Source organism: Haemorhous mexicanus, chromosome 9 (genome assembly GCF_027477595.1).
Source record: "Haemorhous mexicanus isolate bHaeMex1 chromosome 9, bHaeMex1.pri, whole genome shotgun sequence".
Classification (NCBI taxonomy): Eukaryota; Metazoa; Chordata; class Aves; order Passeriformes; family Fringillidae; genus Haemorhous; species Haemorhous mexicanus.
Genome location: NC_082349.1, coordinates 6745547 through 6769658, shown reverse-complemented (window position 1 = coordinate 6769658; position 24112 = coordinate 6745547). Strand labels below are relative to the sequence as shown.

Below are 24112 nucleotides of genomic sequence, written 5' to 3'. Positions count from 1 at the left end.
ACAGGATCTCTCCACTGAAAAGGGAAACTTCATTTTCCTTCTCCCTTTCTTGCCCCAAGTCATGTGGTGAAACACCCAGCTTTCACTTTTTTCAATGCTTTCCAGACACCTCAATCATCCCAGGCTGGGATAAAACTGTTTAACTGTGTGGTTATTACACAATACATTTACTTATACAGACAAATTAATGACAACAACTGTCCCAGTGTCCTGACATTCAAGTTTACAAGCCAATGCTGTGACATCCTTCAGAATACTGCAAAGCTTCATGTACAAAGATGAACCATTTTCTGAAATATTTCCCTTCTATTTTTAAACTTATTTTCCCTGGTAATTCTGTTTTGGTTTATTTTGCTGTGTGAGCACACCAGTTATCAGAAGTCTGCTTGTGAATAATAGATTATTAGTCTTATGCCACAGGTATAAATGCAGATGCATGGAATAAGAATTTTTTCCAAAGTTAAATTTGTTTCATCTACGATCACAACATGTCACTGCTTTCTGAAAATGTTTTGAGAAAATATTAAAGATCCAGCACATGAAATGCTATGAATTAGTAAGAAATGTCAGTGTAATTTTCTTAAAAGCCTAATTTACTAATCCTGTTACCTATTAACAAATAGGTAACATTTGTTATTTGTTTACTTATTAACAAATAGGTAACTTCTCATTCTCTCCCCCCAACTAAATTGGGCAAACTTGAAATATATTTGCATTTCTATTTTCTTATTGAATAATTAGGGAAAAATTACTATTTAAACAAACATTCAAGGCTTATCACTTCCTAAGACCATCAAAATCAGTGTAATTTTATCTGACTGCAGCAGATTTTTTAAAAATGAAATAATTAAAAACCAAACCAAACAGATGAATTATTCTTATTCCCAAAGGAATAAAACGTATTTTTTTAAACTTCATGTACCGTGGTGAGCTACTGCTAAATGTCTGAAGAGAAAAATAATTTACAAAAACCAGAGTCAATTTTAGATTCCTATTATCCACAGTCCAATTATGCATTCCTGCACAGATGCTGCTTGAATTATTGAAAGGTTATTATCTACGAAAGCAAACCTGTTATGTAAAAAACAGCCAAAGTAGTGCATTTAAGTTTGTGATTACAGAAGTATGCTAATTAAGTATCTTGTAGCATTTTTTAATGTTTTGGTATTCTGCTACAGTCTGTCACTGAGCAGGGAGTGAGGTAAAGAGGGGTCTGTGCAATTCACAGCTCCTGAGGCATTGGGCACCTGAGAGAAGCAATTTTCCTTCCTTTCAGTACAAGCCCATATTAATTTAGGCATCTCTATTTCCAAATCCTGCAACCATTTTGTTGGGGTTTTTCATTTCTTTTTTTTTTGTTTTGCAAGAAAAGGCAGGAAAGTCATACCATGTCTCTTTTGCACTTGGAGAAAAAATCTCCAGAGTATGCCTGGGCACTGAACACAACCTTCCAGGCTGTGACCATATGGAAACGTGTTATTCACTTCAGCATAATTCAAGATACATGTCCTAGGCTAAGGTTTGCAAACTTCAAGTGTCTTAAATAACAACAACACAGGATGTTCCTTCCTCAGTGAGAAGGGTCCTAGGAGCCTTCTGGAGTACCTGCAGCACAAGGACTGTGCAGCTTTTCACCAGAATTTCAGTGTGCTGCTTAATTCACTGAGGGACAGCAGAGTTTGCAAATGTTTACACCATTACCCAATTAACTAACAATATGGCTCCTACATCTGTCAACAAACAAAGCTGTTGTTGCTTTGTTTTAGCTCCTTGGCATTTTCTGTTCATATGGGTCGCCATTGTACTTAATTATCACACCACAACCCTTCTGCAGCCTCTACTTTGTTATTTGTGGCTTGTAAATATGTTGTTTACTACGAAGAATAGAAGCCTTATTAGTGAACACACCTCCTAGCAAAAGAAATGGTTTCTCTTGTAAATATATGAAGTGTAAGACCCTAAGATGCATTCCAACTCAGAGTATTTTAAATCAGAATTAGAAACCAAAGAATGATCTATAACAGGGATCAAAGGAAAGAGCTGTAGCCTGCAAAGGTGTGTTCAATGCAGTGTTCTACTGAATCTCTGAATCTCATTCACTTACATTAATGTGCATTATTTAAAAATGAAAAGTTTTGAATGCCTTTAGATGTGTATCCGTGTGCCTTGCTTCATTACCATTAGTATAACTTCTGGAGCCCAAAGAACTGACCCTTTGGTTCTGATGCCATTGCAAGAGGCTCTTTCCAAAACAGCCCTGCACATGATCTAAGTTACACTGTCCCAAATAACACCTTTATTAGTTGAAGATTTATTCTATGTTGTTAGCAATTACACAGAAAACCATTGAAGTATGCTTAGATATTGAATCTGATTTCACCTGTTCCACCTTTGTGGCAGAATGAACACTTTCTTCATTAAGGTTCAAAATTCACCTTCAGCATTAGTTAAAGGCCTTACAAATGCTACAGGTATATTTTAATCTGTATCCTCAAGTCCTACAATAACTGACTTCCTACCAGCCATAAGCACACTCTAGGAGTCACCTCATGCATCACACCATGAAACAGCTGAATGTATTTTTCAAATCTTTTGTGGGTTTGTTAATGCCTAATACTTTATATTGTAATGGAATATGAACTAAAACCCCTTGAAAAGAGACTGTAAAGTGTCCCAAGCTTATCTGGTGAGGAGGGTGGCAGAGGAGGGATTCAGTGTCCAGAAGCAGAGAGTGTAACACAAGTGACAGCAAAATTACTGGCATTCAAGCTCCCAGAACCCTGTACAATACCCTGCAGGTGCATTCAGGGCTGTCCCAAAGCCCTGAACACAGAGAGTGCCCCAGGAGATTTTATCTTCAGGCAAAGGACTTTCTGTGCAAACCTGAACACTGCCCTCCCTTCAGGGAACACTCCTTCCAGCAACTTGACCAGAGGTGCTACAGGACTTCATTTCTGCCACGTTAGATCTTGCCATTGAGCTGCTTTCACTGAAATAGGTTCAAGCTGATAAACAAAACTTTTATTCCAACTATGGATTCAGTTTTATGGGACCTTAGGTTTTGGTGCACTGGAGCTATGGCTTCATCTTTTAAAGAGCTCTGTTACATAGCCAGTGTTGGTTAGGTGCCAGGCAGGTTATCATTTAAGTATTTGTTTAAGTGAATTCTGTGGTGATTATTCCAACTCAGCACTAACTAGCTGAAGTACTTCTGTGCCACTTAGAAGTTCAAATTATTTATGACTCTGCAAGACACAAGGTAGTGATGTTAACTCTCATACTCCTCCTGTAAGAAGGTAGCAGCTGCTTACACTTCATTCTGAGTAAATTAATTGGGTTTTTAGATAAACCAAAAATGAAACTAATGCTAGCTTAAGCAACACATTAATACAATTTTATAGCAAAGTCTTTTTCCTTCTAGAATAACATGTGAGCTATTTTTGTCTTCACCTTTGCTGACCTATCTGTTCAATTACACACTCACATCCTGAGCAGCTGTACTTTTACCACTTACAAGGTGTGGCTCCTTACACTCCCTAACTCCGCGGGGAAAAGATAAACACAAAAAAATAATGGCTTAATGCCCAGGAAGGTAATTTAAAAATAAAGAATCAAATACACAATTATTATGACACTTACACAAGCAGTAAATATCACACCCTTCACCTTTCTCTCCACCCTAGGACAAGGATCTGATTCCCGAGCAGCACAGCCTCTATACCACTTACACACGCATGAATACATTTAATGAATCTAACGGACAAAGAGTTCTTTTACTCTCCTTTCTAATCCTCCTAAAGTATAAATGCAATAGAAATTACTTAAAGGCACACCTGGTAAAGTACCAGATCTGTTTAAAAAACTATATTTTCAGAGTGACACACAAACAAATACAGTGAATCCTTTCTACCTATTGAAATATCTCTGGGTTACACAGATAATACGCTCAACTTGAGCAACAAACAAAAGTAGAGTTACTTTCTAGAAATATATGCAATTAGATTGGGCTTAGTTGAATAAACTTGGAGATAATTTACATCTGAATTGAAGAAAGCCGTCACAAACAAGGAAAAATATGTCATAGTAAAAGACTTGTAGCCTCAATCCAAATACAAAGCTTTAATCCAATACATCACACTGACTCTTATTTTTCTCAAGAGGTTTTCTCAAAACATATTTTAGATTAAGCATATTTAAAAACACATTTACTAAGCAAAGTAGAAGCTGTTGATAAACCAGAAAATTGTGATGCTGTATCCTCTGCTTGGAGCATGGTTCCCATTTCTCCCTTGGAAAGCTGTGCAGTGCTCCCAGATGCAGCCAACCTTGACACAGTCTCTTAAGTTTTCATTGCCTTAACATAATTTATATATTTTTTAAAAAATGCTGCATAGATTTTAATCAGTGAAGGCTGATTAGCCTCTCTTGCACTACTTGACTTACTTGACAGTAAATTAAGACAGCAACTGTGTTCTCCCCTGTTTTCTAAAACACTAAATGTAATGACAGCATGGTGCAAATAACAAGGATAAGCCCAAACTCACTGTTGCTATATTTGTATAGTTTCACCTGGACTATCAGGTGCTTTTTAAAAGTTCTTAATGAAAATCCAATTTTTCAGCTGGAAGAAATACCTCATATTTGCAAAACAAAAAAAAAAATCTTAAAAAACAAAAGCTTAAAAATAAAGGGCTCTTAAGCAACCCTACAAAACTGAATCTCTTTTTTTTCTGTCACAACTAAATAAAGCCCAGATGTTAATGATGTTTTTAAAAATACCAGACATTTACCTTAATCCTATAGCTTTTTAATAGTGAGTAATGAAAAAAAATACATAACTGTAGTTTCTCTCCAACAAAAGGCCTTGGGAAGGGCTGTATACACCTGGGTAGCCCTGAGGCAGTTCTGTGCCTCTTTTTAGCCAAGGACTAGAACTTTTTTTCAGTGATCAGTATTTGCTCAAAATATGGCCAAAATACATCCAGTTACCAACATCACTGAACATTTGTTTTACATTCCTTTCCAAGAACTAATCTCACTTTAAAAAATCACTATAAAAAGGCTGCATCTCCCTCCAGCCTTTCACAGAGCTCATTTTCAACGACAACCGATCCGCTCTTTCATTTTGGCAGAAGTGCAAACACAAAAGTATTTCAATTAAGAAAAGCCTCTCTGAACAATGTGACTTTTATTGTTGTGGTGCTAATGGTGCTGAAGTATTACACAAGCTGCCTTGAGAGCAAGAAGATGGAGCTGGAGTCAGTCAGAGGAGTCACATGCAGGTCCTGACCTGGAGATTAATGGTCCCAGAGTGGCCACAACTGCAAGGCTTTGAGGAAGAGCAAGCTGGTGTAAAGCTCTCCTCAGATTTTCTGCTTTCCTCCCTTCCTTCTTTCTGGTTTGAAATATTTGATTTATTTAGGAATTCTCCGTGCAGTTTCTCAGAAAAAGAAAAGCTGACAGAAAACCTCAGACCTTATCTTTTCCTCACAAAGGACCTGCAGGAAGAGGATCTCCACTACCTTCTCTCTCACACTTTTTACCTTCATTTTTCTTGTTGAGCAGAGAAAGTTTAAGTATTGGCATTTACAGATGAGAACATTTGTATATTAAGCATCCTTTCTGCTGTGCCAGGGAACAAAGCAGTCCATTACTTGTGGGCACTGCTGCCCGTGTGCTTATAGTGAACTAACAATTATTCATGTGTTTAATTATTTTTAAATGCACCAGCTCCACAGAAAAAAGGTGACACCCCCCAGAAGGACTACAGCCTTCACTCTAGATCGATGAAGAGCTGAAAGGAAGCAAACAGCCACATCCTCTGGAAGTTGGAAAACATAAATACATTTTAGTGCTCCAAATGAACTGTAAGAACTTTGCTTTGCACACATCCCAGAGGGGAATGGATGGGAACACAGCCACTCACAGAAGAACGACCCAGGATTGGATTCATGTGCACTTAATTATAATTGCATGAAAGAACAATCCAAAAGGATTTTTATCACCAGTTCAAAGGATTAAGATGTTCAGATATCACAATGATATCTACAGTATAACATTGTGATTGGTAGATAGGCAAATGGAATAAAGAGAGTGCCTAGGACTGCTTTGGTGATTTAGTCTGATGCATTACTTATGCAATTACCAAAACAGCAGGAGATCATTAAATTTTCTGGAAACCAGACACAGCAGTCTTAGTATCATACCAGTACAAAGGCTCTCTATTGGTATTTTATCATTTCATTTTCTTCCTAGCTGAGTCAAAAAAGTCCACAAAATGGATATTAAACATGAATTCTGGAGAAAAAGTACAAAATATCTTAGCCCCAGTTTATTCTGGGTAAGGTTATATGCAAGAGCAAAGCTCTACAGCTTAACTTAGGCATCTTCCTGGGAACAATCATGCAACTCCCCTGCAATCAATGTTTTGTAAAATGGGGCAGTGCTGAATAAAAGAGCACTTTGGGTGTGAGGGATGTACACTGAAGGGCTCTTGGGTGGAATACATGAATGCCATGGTTGGCATTAGTCACTGGGCTAACTAATGAGGATGATTCACGGCGAGTGAGCATTCAGCGCTGGGCAAACGCGGGCTGGCTCCAGTGAGCCCTGAGTAAAAGGGCTCATCTGAAATGCACACCTATTTCCTGGAACTGGTCAAACAGTCCCTGGACTCAAACAGAGCTGCTGTGAGAGATCAGAAACTATACTGATCTACAGAATGCAATTCTACTTCTTTTCTTACATCTGGGAGATGAGATCTCCTTTCAGCGACTTGATACAAGAAAGGCTTTAATCCTTCACTTTGGATCAGTTCCTTATGTAAAGACACTGGGTCTGAAAAAAACACACCAAGTCTGTCTTGGAAGAAAACATGGTGAAAAAACTTTCTGCAATATTTACAAAATTTTTTACTACCTATATGGAAATTATATTTCCACAAAAGTAAATATCACATTTCAAGAAGCAAAATATACTTAATATTCTCTCAGGTGCTACACTGAATTCACCAAAGCAAGAATGTTACCTACTCCATTTTTTTGGTACTGACCAAAAGACTGTGATACTGTTCTTTGTGGGCAACAAACTTGGTAAAAGCAGGAAAATCTTGGAGCTACAAATGCTTCAGTGTCCTTTCCTTTTGCACTTGAGGTTAATCTTTCCAATCCCTCCACTGTTACAAGTCATCAGGAAGAACAGTCAGAAACCAGGCTTCAAAAGAGGCATGGGAATATGCCAGTCTGGAATGGCCAATTTGCTTAGGCAACTTCTCAGTGTCTTAACTAAACCAAACCTAACTGCTTGGATAAATAAAATAACAACAGATCTTGAAAGGAGAGGAAAGACAAGGGCAGGTAGTATTGACTTAAGGAAAGCTGTAAATGATAGGAGGAAGGACATCTACCTTTGTAGGTGGCTGTGGCCTTGTGTAAACTAGATCAGAGTAAGCACATGACATCACTGACCAGAAAAATTTAAATTATGTGAATTAAAAGAGATGACTACTACTTAGTGTAGCAGGAAAGATAAATATCAGTAACTGAAACAACTGGAAAAATTACAGGTATCATGTGTAATTCTCAAAATTTTTTGAATCTATCAGAAAAAAATATTTCATTCATCTGAAATGCTCCTCTGCTATAAAACAGATATTCAAGCTACTTTCCTGATTTACATGAAATTACTAAAAATACTATGGAGTGTAGCTATGACACTGCACAAATCCTTTATCACAATAACATCTTATTTCCATTTTTCTATCAAGATCATGACTAGGGGGAGGAATGTTAAAAGTCAAAGATGGTCCTGGATATTTAACTCTTTCCTGAACTATTTAGAGTTTAAACACTCCCTAATGAGTTTAAAAGTAAGTTATCTGAAGACAGTGGTTTGCACAGGGTGAAATTCAGAATAATCCTTACAAAGAACAGCTGCCAGAACTCATACACAAAACTGTCAAACTGCCTTGCATAACAATATAAGGACCATGCTCCAACATCACCTTTCTGAGAACATCAAAGGGCAATCCCCTGCTCAGAGGACTCCACAGCAAGTGCTGCAGCTAAACTTACTATCCTGTGGCATTATTTTCACCACTGTGAGCATCAAAGAGGATTAATCTTGCCAAAGCACAGGAATGAAAAATCACATTTAGGTTTGGAGGAATATCTTATCATTATTCTCTTCCCATATACTCCCAAAACTATGAATTTCCTGGCCCTAAATTCACTGAAATCCTGATCATATCTGATTTAAATTGACATGCAATTTGAGTTAAATTTATTTTATGCACTTTCAAGGGAGATTTTTTGTTTCTGTTTATTTAAACTGCTGTTGAAATTAGTTAATTAAAAGGATTTAAAAAATCTTAATACTCTAAACAGAGCAAACTGGTTCTGAATTATTAAGCAACATTTTAGATGCATTTAAATAACCTTAAGTGACTTAACTGCCACCTGATCCTAAGCTGTGGCTCAGAAAAATAAAATGTGAAATACTGTAGAAGTCTTGGCTTACCAAGGCTTCCAGATACAGTAAATAAAGAGCTTAAGTCTCTAATACCATGTCTGCAGAAGGCACACTCTCAAATACATAACTAATGCTCCACCCCAAGGAGACATCAGCAGCAGAAATTATAGCTTGAAATTTTGTTTTTTCATGAGAAATTAATAAATTCAGTCTTTCAAATAGAGCATTTAGAAGGAGGAATCATGCCTGGCCCTCCCTTTCTGACAGACACCATAGAACATTCACAAACATATTAACCCTAGAAGGCTGAAGCCCAGTTTGGGTAAATTTCTGCACATTCCTCTTATAGGTTCAGCTAGACCTGGTCCACTTCAGCTTCTTGCCTATGTGGGGTAAAATGCCCACCCTGTAAGATGTTAACAGTTTTAGGAAGGCTTGTGCACATCACCAGCACTGAAGTAAGGAAGGAACTGAGTATCTGGAGGTCTCCAAGGCACTGGGAGAAGGAGGATCCTGCAGCTCGGAGGTCAAGAGGATTACCAAAGTCAGAATTTGGATTTAAACTGTACATAACATGTTTGAAAAAATATGTTTGAAAGTATCAGAATTACTTTGCTGGAGCTTTGCTGCAATTAGTCAGAGTTTGGGAAGGCTGTTAAGAGAAACGGATCTAAATACTGGACCTAAGTCAGAGCCTGGGAAGGCTTTTAAGAGGAACCTTCTACTGAACTAGAAGGTTGACTGAGCACACTAACATACACAGAGTAAGCTCTTCTTGTTATAGTTAGATGTGATTTCTGGAAGACAGGGAACTGTAACTCTGAAATCAGACACACATTTAACAGCACACACACTTGTTCCCACAGAGCCTTTGCAGGTGTATTTAAGAATACAAGAAATATATTCTTTGCATTGAAATTTCTTTGCCAAGAAACACAATAGAGCTTTTCACTCCCAAATATGTGCTTGCCAACGTTTCCAGAGTCTGAGGTACGAGCTGTGAGCTTCCCAGCTGCCCCAAGCTCACATTTGTGACACACAAATGGTGGTGCAAGATGTGGTGCTGAGGCACTGAGAGAGGAGCTGGTTAATATCTAATTTCAGCAAGGGTAAAAAGAACAACACAGTCAGTGACAAAGACCCAATAACAAGTCACTGCATGTGCTTAACTGCTTTGGAATGTCACTGCTGCTTTAAAATCTTCAAGTAGTGTCTGGAAAAGGTTAATCTGGGTATTTACTCATGTGTAGAAGTTTGTATTTACAGTAGGGTTATGATACCAACTTTAAGTTAGCTAAGGATATGTGTGTAAGCAACTGGAACATAAGACTAAGAACTAATGAATTTTTATTTATGAAAGATGTAAAAGTACTTCAACGAGACTGTATCAGAACTGACAGCTTTGAACAGCAGGTAAAAATGCTCTGACAAGTTTATCACAAGAAAACGTTGATCTGGTTGAAGATAATCCCCTTGTTTTGATAAGACAGAAACACCTTTGGGGGTGTGTTTGTTATTGTAAAGCAGATCAGGATAGAAAAAACCCCACAAACTAACTTTAGAAGACATGTTTTCATCTTATTGCAACAGAACTCCAGTGAAGCAATTCTGATACTTTCAAACATATTTTTTCAAAAATGTTATGTATAGTTTAAATACAGACATTCTAAATACTCCTGTTTTCTGGAGCACAAGTATTCCAAGTGCTCTGTCCTTGTAGCACAGATTTCCAATCATGCTGCTGACATACCACCCAGCAGAAGGGTCTTGGTAACTTACAGTGCATTTTTAAGAGACTACAGACCACAAAGCCCAAGGCAATGAACATATACTCTGACTGTACTTCTTCCAAGCCATTCAACAATGCCTCATTTTTATTTATTTTTAAATCTGTCTGTGGAGTTGCATGCTTCCAACTTTCTAAACCTGGGGAACATGACAGATGTCATTTACAGTTCTCAGTGGTTAGCAAACCCCTAGGGAATATTTTTTGTCTGTCGTGGCTCTGGTGGTCACAATGGCAACGGGATTCATACATGGCTGAGTCAATCAGCATGAATCATTTATGTGACTCCTCATACATGGCATTATTAGGTTGGAATCATAGAAAAAAGATGACAGGGTCTTTGCTTCCCACACAACAGACCATCAGCCAGTAAATACTCCTTTCTTTGCCTCAGTCTTTTCTCCCTGACAGTTTCATAGATATACTGACAATACCAGCTTGTTCTAATTTAGTGGTATTTTTTCCTTTTCTACTTTTTTTTAGTACTTGTTCTTACGTGATTCACTTGATAAATTTTTGAGGTTTTTTACAGATGACTAACATTCATAATGATGACAATGTGAATAAATACAGAAACAGCCAGAGTAAAGTGAAAAACAAATGTCAAAATTTAAGAGTAATATACCTGTAGGGTATTTATATTAAATATGTATTACAGCAGAAATAAGTTACAGGTGGGGAGGCATGACTTGCAAAATATTTAAAATGTACAACCCCATAGTTTAGACTGCAAAACACTGTTTTTCTTTTGTCAAGTACACTGAACCATCAGTAATCCTAGAAACACAGGTGACTTGAAATCTTTGGTTCCACTGGAAATGGTACTGCATGCTTAAGGAGTAAAGTTAATTAGTGATTAATGAGATTCCTTAAACACTGCTTTTCAGTCTGACTTCTCAGGATTCCCAATACAGGGCAAGGTGGAAGAAGAGCTGTAAGCACTGCAACCCAGTCCACAGTTGTGCCAAAAGTGGATCAGAAACCACATCCACTCACAAGGTTGTATGCTTACTAAGGATGAGCTTCTTCTCCTTTGGAGTACTTACAAATAAGATGATAAAGTAAGAGGTATCTGTTACAAACTACTGTAAACTTGTCAATCAGAGCCTCATTCCTAGTGAACTTCCCCCAGGGGCAGTGATGGGAGACAAAATGGAAAAGCAATCCAAATTACTGAACTCCTTTGGTGAAAAATGGTCTAACCAGTCCCCTGGAGATGCCTCCAGCAAACAAGACCCCAGCTGGTCTGGAGCTGCCCCACTCCTCTGCAGTGTTCAGGCAGTATGGCCAAAGAGCTGCTGAACTCCACCCACCACTGCTTGGCTCTGTTCTGATGTCTCTGCAGTGCCCATTCTTTTCACCTTTTACCCAGGGCCCCTGCACAGCAGCACCCACTGACTTTCATCTTTGCTGTAGCAATGAGTAAATAATAAATAAAAACTAATTTGTGCAGAAAACACAAAGGTGGATTTTCAAAGAAATTTAGGAGCAAGCACAAAAATTATCTGTTGATTTATCAACAGAATAATGGCTATTGTAAGCAGTGAGCAGTATTGATTCAGAATATCAGCCACAGCAGGTTCATCATACAATTTCAAGGGATGAGATGTAATTATCTACTGGTATTATGCAACAGGTGAATCAAATATTTATTAGGATATACTTAATACTGCATAACTGGGTACTATCTGATGCTGAGCCTTACTCATAACATCAAGTTTCATCCAAAAGGCAAAACCAGAAAGATCAGAAGTACCAGCCCATAACAGACCTAAACAATGAACTACCAGCAGTGTTGATGGAGCTTCCCTCAAAACAGGACGTGAGCAAAGCTGGCTCAGCACATTCAAGTTTTCACTGAATATGGTCCACAACTTTTTCTGAAATGTAGGATTTTTTACAATGTCACTGGAGACAGGTTTCACAGCTCTGTTTGTAATATCTGACAGCACTGGTCAGCCAGCACCTGGCTTAGAGCTTGGCAGCACTGGAACACACCCAGGCACACCTTTTACCTTCTATGCTGTAACACCCCAGCCCATCCAACCCACAGGAGCAAGGTATTTATTCCTGAAAGGTGCATTTACTCACATCTCTCCTCGGAAAGGTGCCCAGCAGCTTGTACTCCTCCCAAGGATATCCCTTGGAAGCTACAAAATCAAAGACAACCTGCAGCTTGCTGCTGGCCAGGAAACGCCGCTCAAAGAATTCTCCGCTGGGCGTCCGGATGCGGAGTTTGCTGACAGACTCAGTGCTCTCCTCCTTCGGCTCGGGGGGCAAGGACTGCTCCAGAGACAGCCTGATGGCCTGGGGAAGGAAAAACAACCTTTTTTTCCAATGCCAGCAACAGAAGAAAGGGAGAAAGCTTTTCTATTTGCATTGAAATTTCTTCTTATTTTTTCTAGAACTTCAAGATGTGTCGCAGTGCTCCAGAGCCTTTATATCTCAATGACAAAATAATTTTTATTCACTCCTTAATAACAGCCCACCAGACAACTAATTAAAATAAATCCCTCTTTATAACACATATTATTAGGTCTACAGTTAATGCACGATGGGATACGTAATTTAATCATTTGGCAGAAAGCCTTGGAAAAAAATTGAATGAGAGAATAATTGTCAAGTGGCCAATTGCTTCCTTAAAGGGTATAAATTAAAAGGCAGTAAAAGTATTTCTTTAAAAGCACTTGTCAAATTGCCTTCCTCTTGCAATGGTAATTGACCATTTGCAGTAGACTGGACCCTTAATGGCAGTTCTGAGTGAAAAGAAATATATGCAAGAAATTTACTATAAATAAACTGAAACACTGTTAAAAGATCCAATTAAAAATGCCACGAATGTACAGTAGATACACAGACTGCATATAGAAGTAGGAATTACTAAAGCAGAAAACTGGGAGGACAGAAACAGGAGCCTGAAGATTTAGAGTTGGTTGTAGTAGTAGTAATAGAAGTAGTATTTGTAAGAAGATGGTTCTAAGTATAGGTGAACACATTTTCTGCAACCACTTGCATGAAATCAGCCCTCAAACTGCAGTGACACTGCATGACAGTCATATGTGTATCAGTGTATTCCTGCTAATATTGCTGATGTCAAGACTTTGAGGGCAGGACCCAGGTCTGTGTTCTCTGTCCTCTGTCTCTGTGAGCTGCTACCGCACCAATCCTTTGATTAGAACTTTTTTTAATACAAAATTAATTGCTAACATTAGACTGCTGAATGAGATGGGCTTGATTTTCAAGGGCATTTTTGGTATTCATGGGCAGCATCAGCACCTGTCAAAAATTTGATCATACTCAGAAGCAGCTCTGTTACAATATCACCTCACTTAAGGTAGCACTTAATGAGAAGGTAAATGAATGGAAGAAGCAGCACAAAAACACTGCCTGCACCAAAATGTGCCTAAAAGGCAATTTTTCCAACTGAAGAGGCAGTCAGGCAGGGATTTACCCATTTTCAAGGAACATCCAGTATACACAGTTGCTACTTGTGCCTTTGAAAACCTCCCCAAGGTCATTTAGTAACAGAAACCGATAGAGGGTGATTACATTGCAGGGAAAGGACTGGGCAGAAGCAAGATTACAAAGGCTTTTAAATAGTCTACTTCTTACACACACACCTCTGAGCAAATTATATCTCAGTATAAATATTTATACATAGAACTTCAGTTCATTTTTGCTCATCTACTATGAGATTATATTTTAAATAGATTCTATTTTAATTTTCTCCCTCTCCATTCTCAACCACCTGCTTACTATCTTGCCGTTTTGACATTTCCCCACACAGTATAACAACAGATGCTACATTATTTACTGAACCCAATCAATTATATTATAGAAAAATAAACAACAGTAGCTCATTAGAGCTCCTTCCTTTGTGCAAAGAGTGCGTCACTCCCCAAAGTAACCACTCAACATAAAATGGCAATTTACAATGGATATTCTGTACCAGCAAAGCCAGTCACAAAACAATGACATGATAGATCACATTAAAAACTCTTGGACCTGAACAAGCAATTTCAGCTTGTTGATAAAAAGGTGTTCAGTATGTGAAGAGCTCAATAGTGAGATTTTAAAATACAAACTGAACATAAAGCCACTTCTGTAAGTAAACACTGTTGCAAAACAATTCAGTCCAAGTAATCTGTATACTTGAAAATGGGGAGTGTTAGTAAACATTATTGTTAAAATCCCTTTTGTTCTACTAAGCAAACAGATCCCATCATTTTCATTCCTGCACTCTGCATTAAAACAGGGAAGCCCAGGTATATTTTGGTAACATGGGCCAGTGTTGCAGCCTTTGCATAAGAAAACCATTTCCAAAAGGCCAAGGCATCAGAAAAGGCTCAGGAGCAGATATAATGAAGCAGAAATAATTATTTTTTCTCTGCATGCTAAATAGAAAAAAAAATCATATTTCTTGCTTGAGCCTGAGTGTGAGCGGATTGTGAGCCTGTTCCTGCTGCAGTGGATTCATGTTCAGCTGCTGTTAACCTCACAGAATTGCCATCTCACAACCAGTCTAGACCCTGCAAGAGGATGCAGCAGTCATCTCTGAGAGGCACTGGGACCCTCAGCATTTACCAAATTGAGAGAACCTACAAAATAACAGTTTGAGGAACAGTACTCTTCACAGCACAGGCTTTCTGTTTTTTTACAGAGGCCTAGAGACATAAGGACTTGTTTAAACCCAATTTTCATTCTAAGGAAAATTCTGTAGAAGACTGTTCAGAAATTTTTTTAAGTCCCACAAATTTCAAGATTCTGGATTTTATTTTCATAGGTTTTTTTTAGTGAGTGGATTGTCTCCCAAATTAAATTTGGTAACTGTTTGATCAGAATTGCAGGTAGGCTTTGTGCTACTTCCAGGAAAAAATGAAAGGGCTCCATGTTTTTAAAAGGACAGGCTGCAGAAAACAGGTTAGAGCCTCCCAAAGATTCCAGCATTTATGGAGCTCACTTCACAGATCTCCTGTGAGCAGGTCCATCTAATATCTGGCTGTATTTGAGACCCAGATGATAAAACAGAAGAGCCATTAAACAGTGGATGAAAATTATTCGGCTGCACTTTTTTTTCTGTTTCACTGATATAGTAAGAAATCAGTAACAGTAAAGAAAATTGATCACATAAAAAGTAAGCTTTGAACTGAAGTTGCAGTGTGTGTTGAATGACAGTTTCAGTGCTCATAAGCTTCAGGAACTCACAAAGTTATCAGAAAAGGTAAAACATCCCACCTCACGTTCCTCCTCCTGCTCTTTCCGGATCTGTTCCAAGCGAAACTGCTCTGCCATTTCTCTCTCTTGTGCTTCCCTCTAACAAACACAAAGGGCAATTCCACATAAATATGTGATAAATACAAATGCAAAGAAATTTCTCAATGTTTCCATAGAAATTGATATAAGAGATAGGATATTTATTAAGAAATATCTTCCTGCCGTTCTTTTCCCAAACGAAGCCAGGACAGGTTTAGCTAAGAGATGCAATCAAGTCTAGTCCTAGTGACTTTGTCTGGTGCCACTCTACAACATGGAGGACTTTAGGGTCTCGTGTTCAGAGCACAAGTGGAGGCAGGCAGTGCCCTGCAGCACAGAGCATCCCCAAACTCCAAAGGGTTCCCATCCCATGGGTCTCTGCCCCTGCACACACCTTGGCTCTGTCAGCCTCCAGAGAGATGCGGTACGCTTCGTCCTGCTCTCTCTTCACGTTTTCTCTGGCTTCACGTTCATCCTAAAGGTGAAAAAAAGAGAGAACAAAATCAGACCATGACAACCAGTATGATAAATCTCTTTATGTTCCTCAGCACTCTTTAATCCCAGTGACTTCAACATCACTCACCTACCACAAGGAGAAACACATTCAGAGATGCCTCAAGGCTGACTGTGGCTTTAGAAATTCTGACTACCTGAAGCTTTGATTCAGTTGCCAGGTAAGGAAATGGTAATTAGCCCTGGCCTAAGGGCTGCATGAGGCACCCAGGCCCTGCTCTGAGGGCCATGGCAGGCACAGAGACCTGGGGAGGAGCAGCCTCAGTGGAGGGGTCACTGCAGAGGGGTATGGGCTGGAGTTGGGGGAAGATTTCCCTCCAGCACCCAACAGTCTGGATAGTTTTGTAACAGGGAAGTGTGGTTTGATGCTGAGATTGGATTTTCATTGGCTCTCTACTCATACTGACAGTGGGTAATACCTGACAGAGTAAGCCCAATCCCAGGTTCTTCCTGGGTCAAAAACCCCTCAGCAGGGTCCATCCAGGGTCACAACTATCAAACATCATCCAGAAGCCTCAACTCACAGTGCTGAATATTATACAAAGATGGGAAAGTAGCAGGTCCTGCTCTGAAGTATCTCAAATGGACAGATGCAGGCAAGCAAGGAACAGGAGGTTACCATGCCAGCAAAAAGTACCTTATCAACAGTCACAGCACAAAAAAATAAAGGTTTACTAAAAACACACAAATGACAAAGCAAGGCATCATCCACACAGTGGAGGATCAAAGAGTGGATATCCCCAAAAGCTGGAATAACTGCACTGGGGTGATGTCAAATAAAGCAAAGTGTACAATCAATAGCTTCATCCTCTGCCTCTGAAGCAGAGACTGTGGCTGCTCCCCTGTGCTTACTTATCTTACATCTCATAATTCCCCCCAGAGCCCTGCAGAGGCTGCACTGGTCCCTACAAAAGTCAATAGGATTTAGCTGTGAGACTGCTGGTGGGCTCAGCAGGGTCTCCCCAGCAGTTCCCAGTAACACAGCACCTGCACTGGGGCTATCTGTCCCATGTTTCACAGAAATGAAAGTCTACTACCTACTGCTTCTTGAAGAATTATATAATCTTCCTATTCAGCTGCAACATTTATTCTACATAAAAGAATCATTTTGCTAAGTGATCAATCTTCTCCTCAAAACATCATTATTTGGCAAAAACTCAATTCTGAATGGTAGGAGCTCATGCTAACTGTAATTATCACAACATACAAACATACCAAGATGTTCCTCAAAAAAACCCCCTAACATCTCAGTGGTTAAATCTCTAAAGCAGAATGCAAACACAGGAGGAAAGGACAAACTGCTGGGAAAACTATACAACTTCCACTTGGAAAGCAGCAAAATCTTTTCACAGAAAATTCTTCTTCCTTACAGAAACAGGACCCAAATTTATTCTACAATCAGTGTGTCCTGAATTTCATTCCAAGATCTAGAAACCATCACTTTATTCAGCAGAACCAAAACACGAGTAGAAGTAATTCTTGCAAAATGCAAAAAAGGACAATAACCACCAAATAACCCTTCCCCTTCCTGGCTACTCTGGACATTGACAAGTTTTAGATACTCTGCTCACAGAACTTGAACCTGATAGCAAGAACTATCCTACATGAATACTCCATTTTTGAGACAAGGGGGCGTTGAAATAATTAAACAGCTCCCATTTTTATTTTTCTAAATATGAGGAAAGTTTGTTGAATACACAGAGGTTTTCCCATTTCTTCTCACAGATGGAACATAACAGTAAAGAAAAAAAATTTGTGCTTTTTATACTGAGACTTTTCATAAACATACTGAAAATTTATCTTAGAATAGTGAGAACCAAAACAACCTTTCCAAATCAGCTCACTAAAGGAAGATGACTTGAGGTTATCTGCCAGAGGAAAAGCCTTTAAAACATATTTAGAATTATTTCAGACACAACTTATTCAACTTCTGTTTTTTGACTCCATGCATCCCACCTAAGTCCACACGTTGAATTTCAAAGGCCACACAAGTCCAGTAAAGATTAGATACAACTATTGCAACTACAGGCTCTTCTCCATCAAAGATTGCTAGCAACTAAGATAGAGTTACTGTAGTTTATTAAAAAAAAAATTAAAAAATACTGATGTTATAGATTCTACAACTAATATTGAAACATGAATTCCAGACATTAAAAAAAAGTTAAAATGCTTCCTTCCCTATTCATTGCAGTTATCATCATCCTAGAAGTGGATTATGAAAAAGATGTCAGGAATGTGAAGAATTACCACGCATGACTGCCTGGTCCTCATAGAAATATGTGAGCCACATCTAAAAGTAAATGACTGGGCCACTGAGCCCTACACCTCATTGAAAGAATACTGCTCTTACTGAAACAGACCTTCAAAACAAACCTGGAATCAAGAGCTCTTTGGGTAAGCAGCAGATGTAATCCCATGCAATGCCTCTCTGTACCTACTTCTGTGTTACTACTTCTGTTTGCTAACACTGCTCACATCAACAGGAACCAACTCCTCCAGAGGTTTTAGGGCTAAATTTTGGTATTGTTTGGTGTAGAGTTACACCTTGGACAAATTTTAAACATTACACGAAGCAGTTCTCCCTTTTGTAATGCAGTTTCTTATCTTAGTCATCTCTTCCTCTAGAGAAGGATGAGGATGCTTCAAGTTCACCAGAAAGCAACAAAAGAAACTCAGTAGTGACAGGAAAAGCAGAAGAAATTATTTTGCAGAGAATCTTCCACTGCACTAACAAAGAACGTGTCAAGAGTAATCATGCCACTAATAATTAATATAAAAAAATTCAGAAGTTTTATCCATGAACAAAATTGGAGGCAGCTGACAACTTTCCTGTTAGACCCTACATAAATTGCAGTCATTATTGAGGGAACATCACTAAATGCATCTCCACAGTGCTTTTGCAATGAAGGCAGAACTGGCACCTTCCTTATTCAAGAAATCAAAGTATAAACAGACATGGCTTATCCTGGGTCACTTAAAAAGCCTTGATCAGAAGCAGGAGAATTCCACAGCAGTGACTGAAGGCTGGTGTGAATGCAAACCATCCACATCCCAAGGGTTTGGGGCTTGAGACAAGGGGACAACACTCCCTGGCACCTAAAAAGGGGAGAAGTCACAGATTTCTGTTTTCCTATTTTGACAATGGGAGGACATACATTCAATGGAAGGCTGGAAATCTGAAAAAAAAAAGCTTTAATTACAGCATGTATTCTTCAGCTATGACTTGACTTTGCTATTCTGCTTCTTAGAGATGCAGTCAACCCAAATATATCAAACACTTATGAGATAGCTACAATTGAGCAGAGAAAACCATCTCCTGAGGAATATCCAGTGCATCAAGACTAAGAAAAACTGACAGAGAAAATAAAGAAGAAATTTAGGATAACTCTTTCATATAATTATTTCCTAAACCATTTGTTGAAGTTAATCCTAGTGACAGGCATTTTCAGATGCAGGATGATGGACAAAGAGGGATTCTTGACTGAATTTAGGACTGCAGATTCTACAAGTTAAAAAATATTCCACTTTCTGAATGGGATATTTTGCTGGAAAAGTCAGCATTGGCCTTTCTGGGCTTTTTTTCCCTATTTATTATTGTAATTTCTGAAGGTAGGATTTATGATTTAACCCCAGGAATCAGCTTTGCACCTGATTTCTCTCAGGGAGCTGTGTTATATTATTCCCAACTGCCCTTTGGGACCAGTTTTACTGTGAAATAAAGCTGGACGAGACAGAACTTGAGAAGATACCCAGGAGGAGAAGACATTTCTCAGAGCACCAGTGAGTAAAGGGCTATTACAAGAGAAAGAAAGAAAGAAAGAAAGAAAGAAAGAAAGAAAGAAAGAAAGAAGGAAAGAAGGAAAGAAAGAAGGAAAGAAAGAAGGAAAGAAAGAAGGAAAGAAAGAAGGAAAGAAAGAAGGAAAGAAAGAAGGAAAGAAAGAAGGAAAGAAGGAAAGAAGGAAAGAAGGAAAGAAGGAAAGAAGGAAAGAAAGAAAGAAAGAAAGAAAGAAAGAAAGAAAGAAAGAAAGAAAGGAAGAAAGGAAGGAAGAAAGGAAGAAAGGAAAGAGAGAAAGAGAGAAAGAGAAAGAGAGAAAGAGAGGAAGGAAGGAAGGAAGGAAGGAAGGAAGGAAGGAAGGAAGGAAGGAAGGAAGGAAGGAAGGAAGGAAGGAAGGAAGGAAGGAAGGAAGGAAGGAAAAGAAAGAAAGAAAGAAAGAAAGAAAGAAAGAAAGAAAGAAAGAAAGAAAGAAAGAAAGAAAGAAAGAAAGAAAGAAAGAAAGAGAGAAAGGAAAGAAAGGAAAGAAAGGAAAGAAAGGAAAGAGAGAAAGAGAGAAAGAGAGAAAGAGAGAAAGAGAGAAAGAGAGAAAGAAGAGAAAGAGAGAAAGAGAGGAAGAGAGGAAGAGAGGAAGAGAGGAAGAGAGGAAGAGAGGAAGAGAGGAAGAGAGGAAGAGAGGAAGGAAGGAAGGAAGGAAGGAAGGAAGGAAGGAAGGAAGGAAGGAAGGAAGGAAGGAAGGAAGGAAGGAAGGAAGGAAGGAAGGAAGGAAGGAAGGAAGGAAGGAAGGAAGGAAGGAAAAGAAAGAAAGAAAGAAAGAAAGAAAGAAAGAAAGAAAGAAAGAAAGAAAGAAAGAAAGAAAGAAAGAAAGAAAGAAGTGTATTTGCAAATGCTGACTGCCCATCTGAAAGACAGTTCATTTCACTGAACCACTCCTGAAATTAAAATCTGCAAATGCTTAAGGCTATTCATGGGAGCATTAAAGAGAAACACCCCTTTGTCCAAACAAACCAGTGCAAGAAAGGCATGAATTTGACTCACTAAGATGACAGACTTGCACATTGTATAACTTAAACATACATGATGGGGAATATATGGCAGGAAAAAGTGTACACAGAGTGTGTTGGGTGTATGGGAAGGACAAGGACAAAGCAAATGGACGTTTTAGGGGTGGCAGAACCACAAGAGGAGGCAGGGTGAGGGGCAGAACAGCACAGAACATCACAGGATCCTGCCTTCCACACTGAAGGCTGAAAGCTCAGTTCCAGATTCCAGTTTTGGAATTAACTCAAGTGACAAAAAGAAAACCAAACCCAGAATCTTCAAGGAGCCTGCAGTGCCTTTCTGTGGGAAAAGAGCCAGCCAGTCCTGATACATCTGCCCAGCTGGGCTGAATATTCACTGACTGGAGCCATCACCATGTACAGCCTAAAAGCCACAGGGACTAAAGATATTTTATTTGCCTTCTTTCTTTCTTTCCTCTGCCATTGCCTTGCACTTTGCCAAGGCTCTAACCATGCTGTAAACTCTTGAAGGCAGCACTTGCACCCACTGGGGGGTGTGCAGCCAAGGGCTCCATGGGAATGCTCAATGGGCTGTGCTGTCATATTGCAAACACAAAATCAGAAAATTTAATCCAACAAATTTTGATTACTGCAGTTTAATTAGTTATAACTAGTAATAATTAGTAAATTGCTAATTAGATTCTTGAGGGGTTAAATCCCAATCTTTGCTAGATGGCTGTCATCACCATAATGCTTTTGTGCTTTGGAATTTAATGGATTTCGTGTATTCTAATAATCTCTTGTGCAAATACTATACACCATGATGCACATGACAGTGTTAGATGGAACACAGATTATCCAAGGTATTCAGATGCCTGATTTCTAGTGATATACACTAGATATATCATGATGTGATAGATCAGAGCTTCAGTCCCTAGCAGAAATTTCAGAGGTCTCTTGCAGAGCTGATGGGAGCACCTTCCCTACATTTGACAACAGCAAGGCAGAAGAGGAGGAAAAGACATGGTGATAGCAGGCTTCTCACAGCACAGCTATGAAAATATCACTTGGTCACTAAAGCCCCAAAGTGCTGTGGCAGGGAAAAGAGAAAAAAGAATTTATGCAGCCATTCTGGAGTTCTGGTTTTCCTTCATGTGTTTTTTAAATCCCCATCCAGATATTGCTGACGAAGAACCTATGTTTTCCTCAAGCTCTAGAAGTATCTAGGAAAGAGATGTCACCCAAGAACAGAGAGGAAGGATGGTGACTCTGCAGGCCTACAGTTTTCTACAGCTTATCTTCAGTCAGTCTGTTTACAGCAGTTTTTCCAGTTTAAGAATTCTTAAGTGTCTCTCTATTACATCACAGAGCAGCGTGCTGGCAGACATAGTTTAAAGTGAATGAAAGGTTTCAATTGGTATTTGTAAAATTAAGAAGGTCTCTGAAGTAACTGTGGGTATTTCCACCTTGATGTCTAATCCAAGAGCAGGAGTGCTGGTGTTGCATAATGACAAAAATAAACAGGACCAGAGACCTACTGTTACTTAAATGTGGACAAGTTGGACCAGCTGTGTAACAGTCATTTCTTTTACAGTAATAAATGTTGACAGCAAAAATAAAAAATGCATTACTGAGGCATCATCAAATGAGCCCTGTCATTACATGGAAACTCCACCCTGTATAAGCTTGTCAAAAAGTGTTACTGTAATCCTTTGAGAAGCCTCCTCCTCAGGCAATGAAGAAAAAATGTTGATGATCAGCCCAGAACAGGTGTGTTGTGCTGTAATGCCAGGATTTAATCACAGATCTCTTCACATTAATCTCACAAAGGAACTAACTCGGATCTATTCGGGCCCATCACGCCACACCGAGATGATTATTTAACTAACCAACTAAAGCAAGCAAGCTCACAGGGTGTTTAAAAATGGACATTCCAGGGCGTAGAATATTTTACAACTATTGTTTTCCTAAGCTCAGCACCAGGCATTGACACTCAAGAGGAACTGATACCCAAGAGGAACTGATACTACTCACTCTTTTCAAAGTCAGTGTCCAAAAAATCTCAGTGCACACCTTGATTAACAGTGGCAGAGGCTGGTTATCCCTGCTCTGAGACACCCCTTCTTGCTTGCAGAAGAAAATCCTTAATGACATTTATTCCCTCTGCAAAACCCCACTGCCTGAACAGGTCAACTCCTGCAGTGTTGACTAGGGGAGCAAACATGGTTAGAAAATGAAAATCTGTTCATCAGATGCAGGAAATCATTAGTGCAGCTGCAGAATAACTCTGCATACACAGCTTGAGGTAGGACTTCAGTCCCCAGATCTGACTGCACTGGGAAAGGTGGGGCTGTATCCTGGCCCAAAGGCTTCACTGGTGATGGTCACTGAACCCACAACTGAATTATCCATCGGCCACTTCTAACCAGAAGAGCCCTGTGAGCCCATCAGTGTACTGCTAATCCAATTTTGCTGTTTGTGGCTTATTCTTACAGCAATTTTAGGAGCAAAATTATAAAAACAGACACCTAGACTGTGTATGTACAATGGCACATCAACAGCAGGGTCCAAAAGAGGCAGGAGGTTTCCAAAATGTCATCTGGCCAACACAGCAACAGCTCATGATTGAGCCAGGACCCTGGAGAGGCAGGGAAAAGGTGGGACAGCAGGCTGATCTCCCTTGAAAGAAACTTGGGAGAGAAAACAGCTGCAGAAGTTACACACCAGGACAGGCATGTTGGGTTACCATGAGTACACATGTGCACCCCAATGCTTTTAAGGTATTTCTTTGGAGATTATGTATGAGCACAACACACAAATCTAAAAATTAAATCCAACTGCTAGTTAAGTGATGGTATTTTAGCACTTGAGACTTAAGAGGCTAAATTTTACCAACATATGGATACAAAAGCACAGGATTCAGCTAAGCATACTATTACTGCCAGCAGCTACTGAGGTGGCTCACTCAGGTGAGGTAAGTTGGCAAAGCTGTTCTGAGCATCCCACCTACACCCCCAGCAGAAGCTCAGTGACAGGGAGCTGCCTGTAGCTACAGCCAACATCAGCTGAACACCTGGACCAGCAGCTGGAGTGGTACCAGTCCTCCTGTACCCAAACAACCATCAGAGGGCACTGCAAAACACACTGTGCCAAAGAGGATTATGCAATGGCTGTGCTGGAAGCTTTCATGTGCATGAGAATTTCAGCTGCACAAACTCACTCATTACTGACTTCATGCTGTCCTTTACAAATGTTTCCAGTTCTGGTTCTCTCTCACACACACTTCTGTTTACAACAATGCTACACTGATGACTCCTC

The 24112-nt window shown here is 39.3% G+C and overlaps 1 protein-coding gene across 1 annotated transcript in view; it reads right to left on the bottom strand.

Annotated features, from left to right (window-relative positions):
- FAF1 (Fas associated factor 1) overlaps positions 1-24112 on the bottom strand; it is a 152522-nt gene that overhangs the window by 2990 nt on the left and 125420 nt on the right. The window contains exons 16-18 of the mRNA XM_059853849.1: positions 15903-15983; positions 15491-15568; positions 12347-12562 (exon numbers count right to left, since the gene is read on the bottom strand). Coding sequence (XP_059709832.1) covers positions 12347-12562; positions 15491-15568; positions 15903-15983 — 375 coding nt within the window. The remainder of the gene's footprint in view (positions 1-12346; positions 12563-15490; positions 15569-15902; positions 15984-24112) is intronic.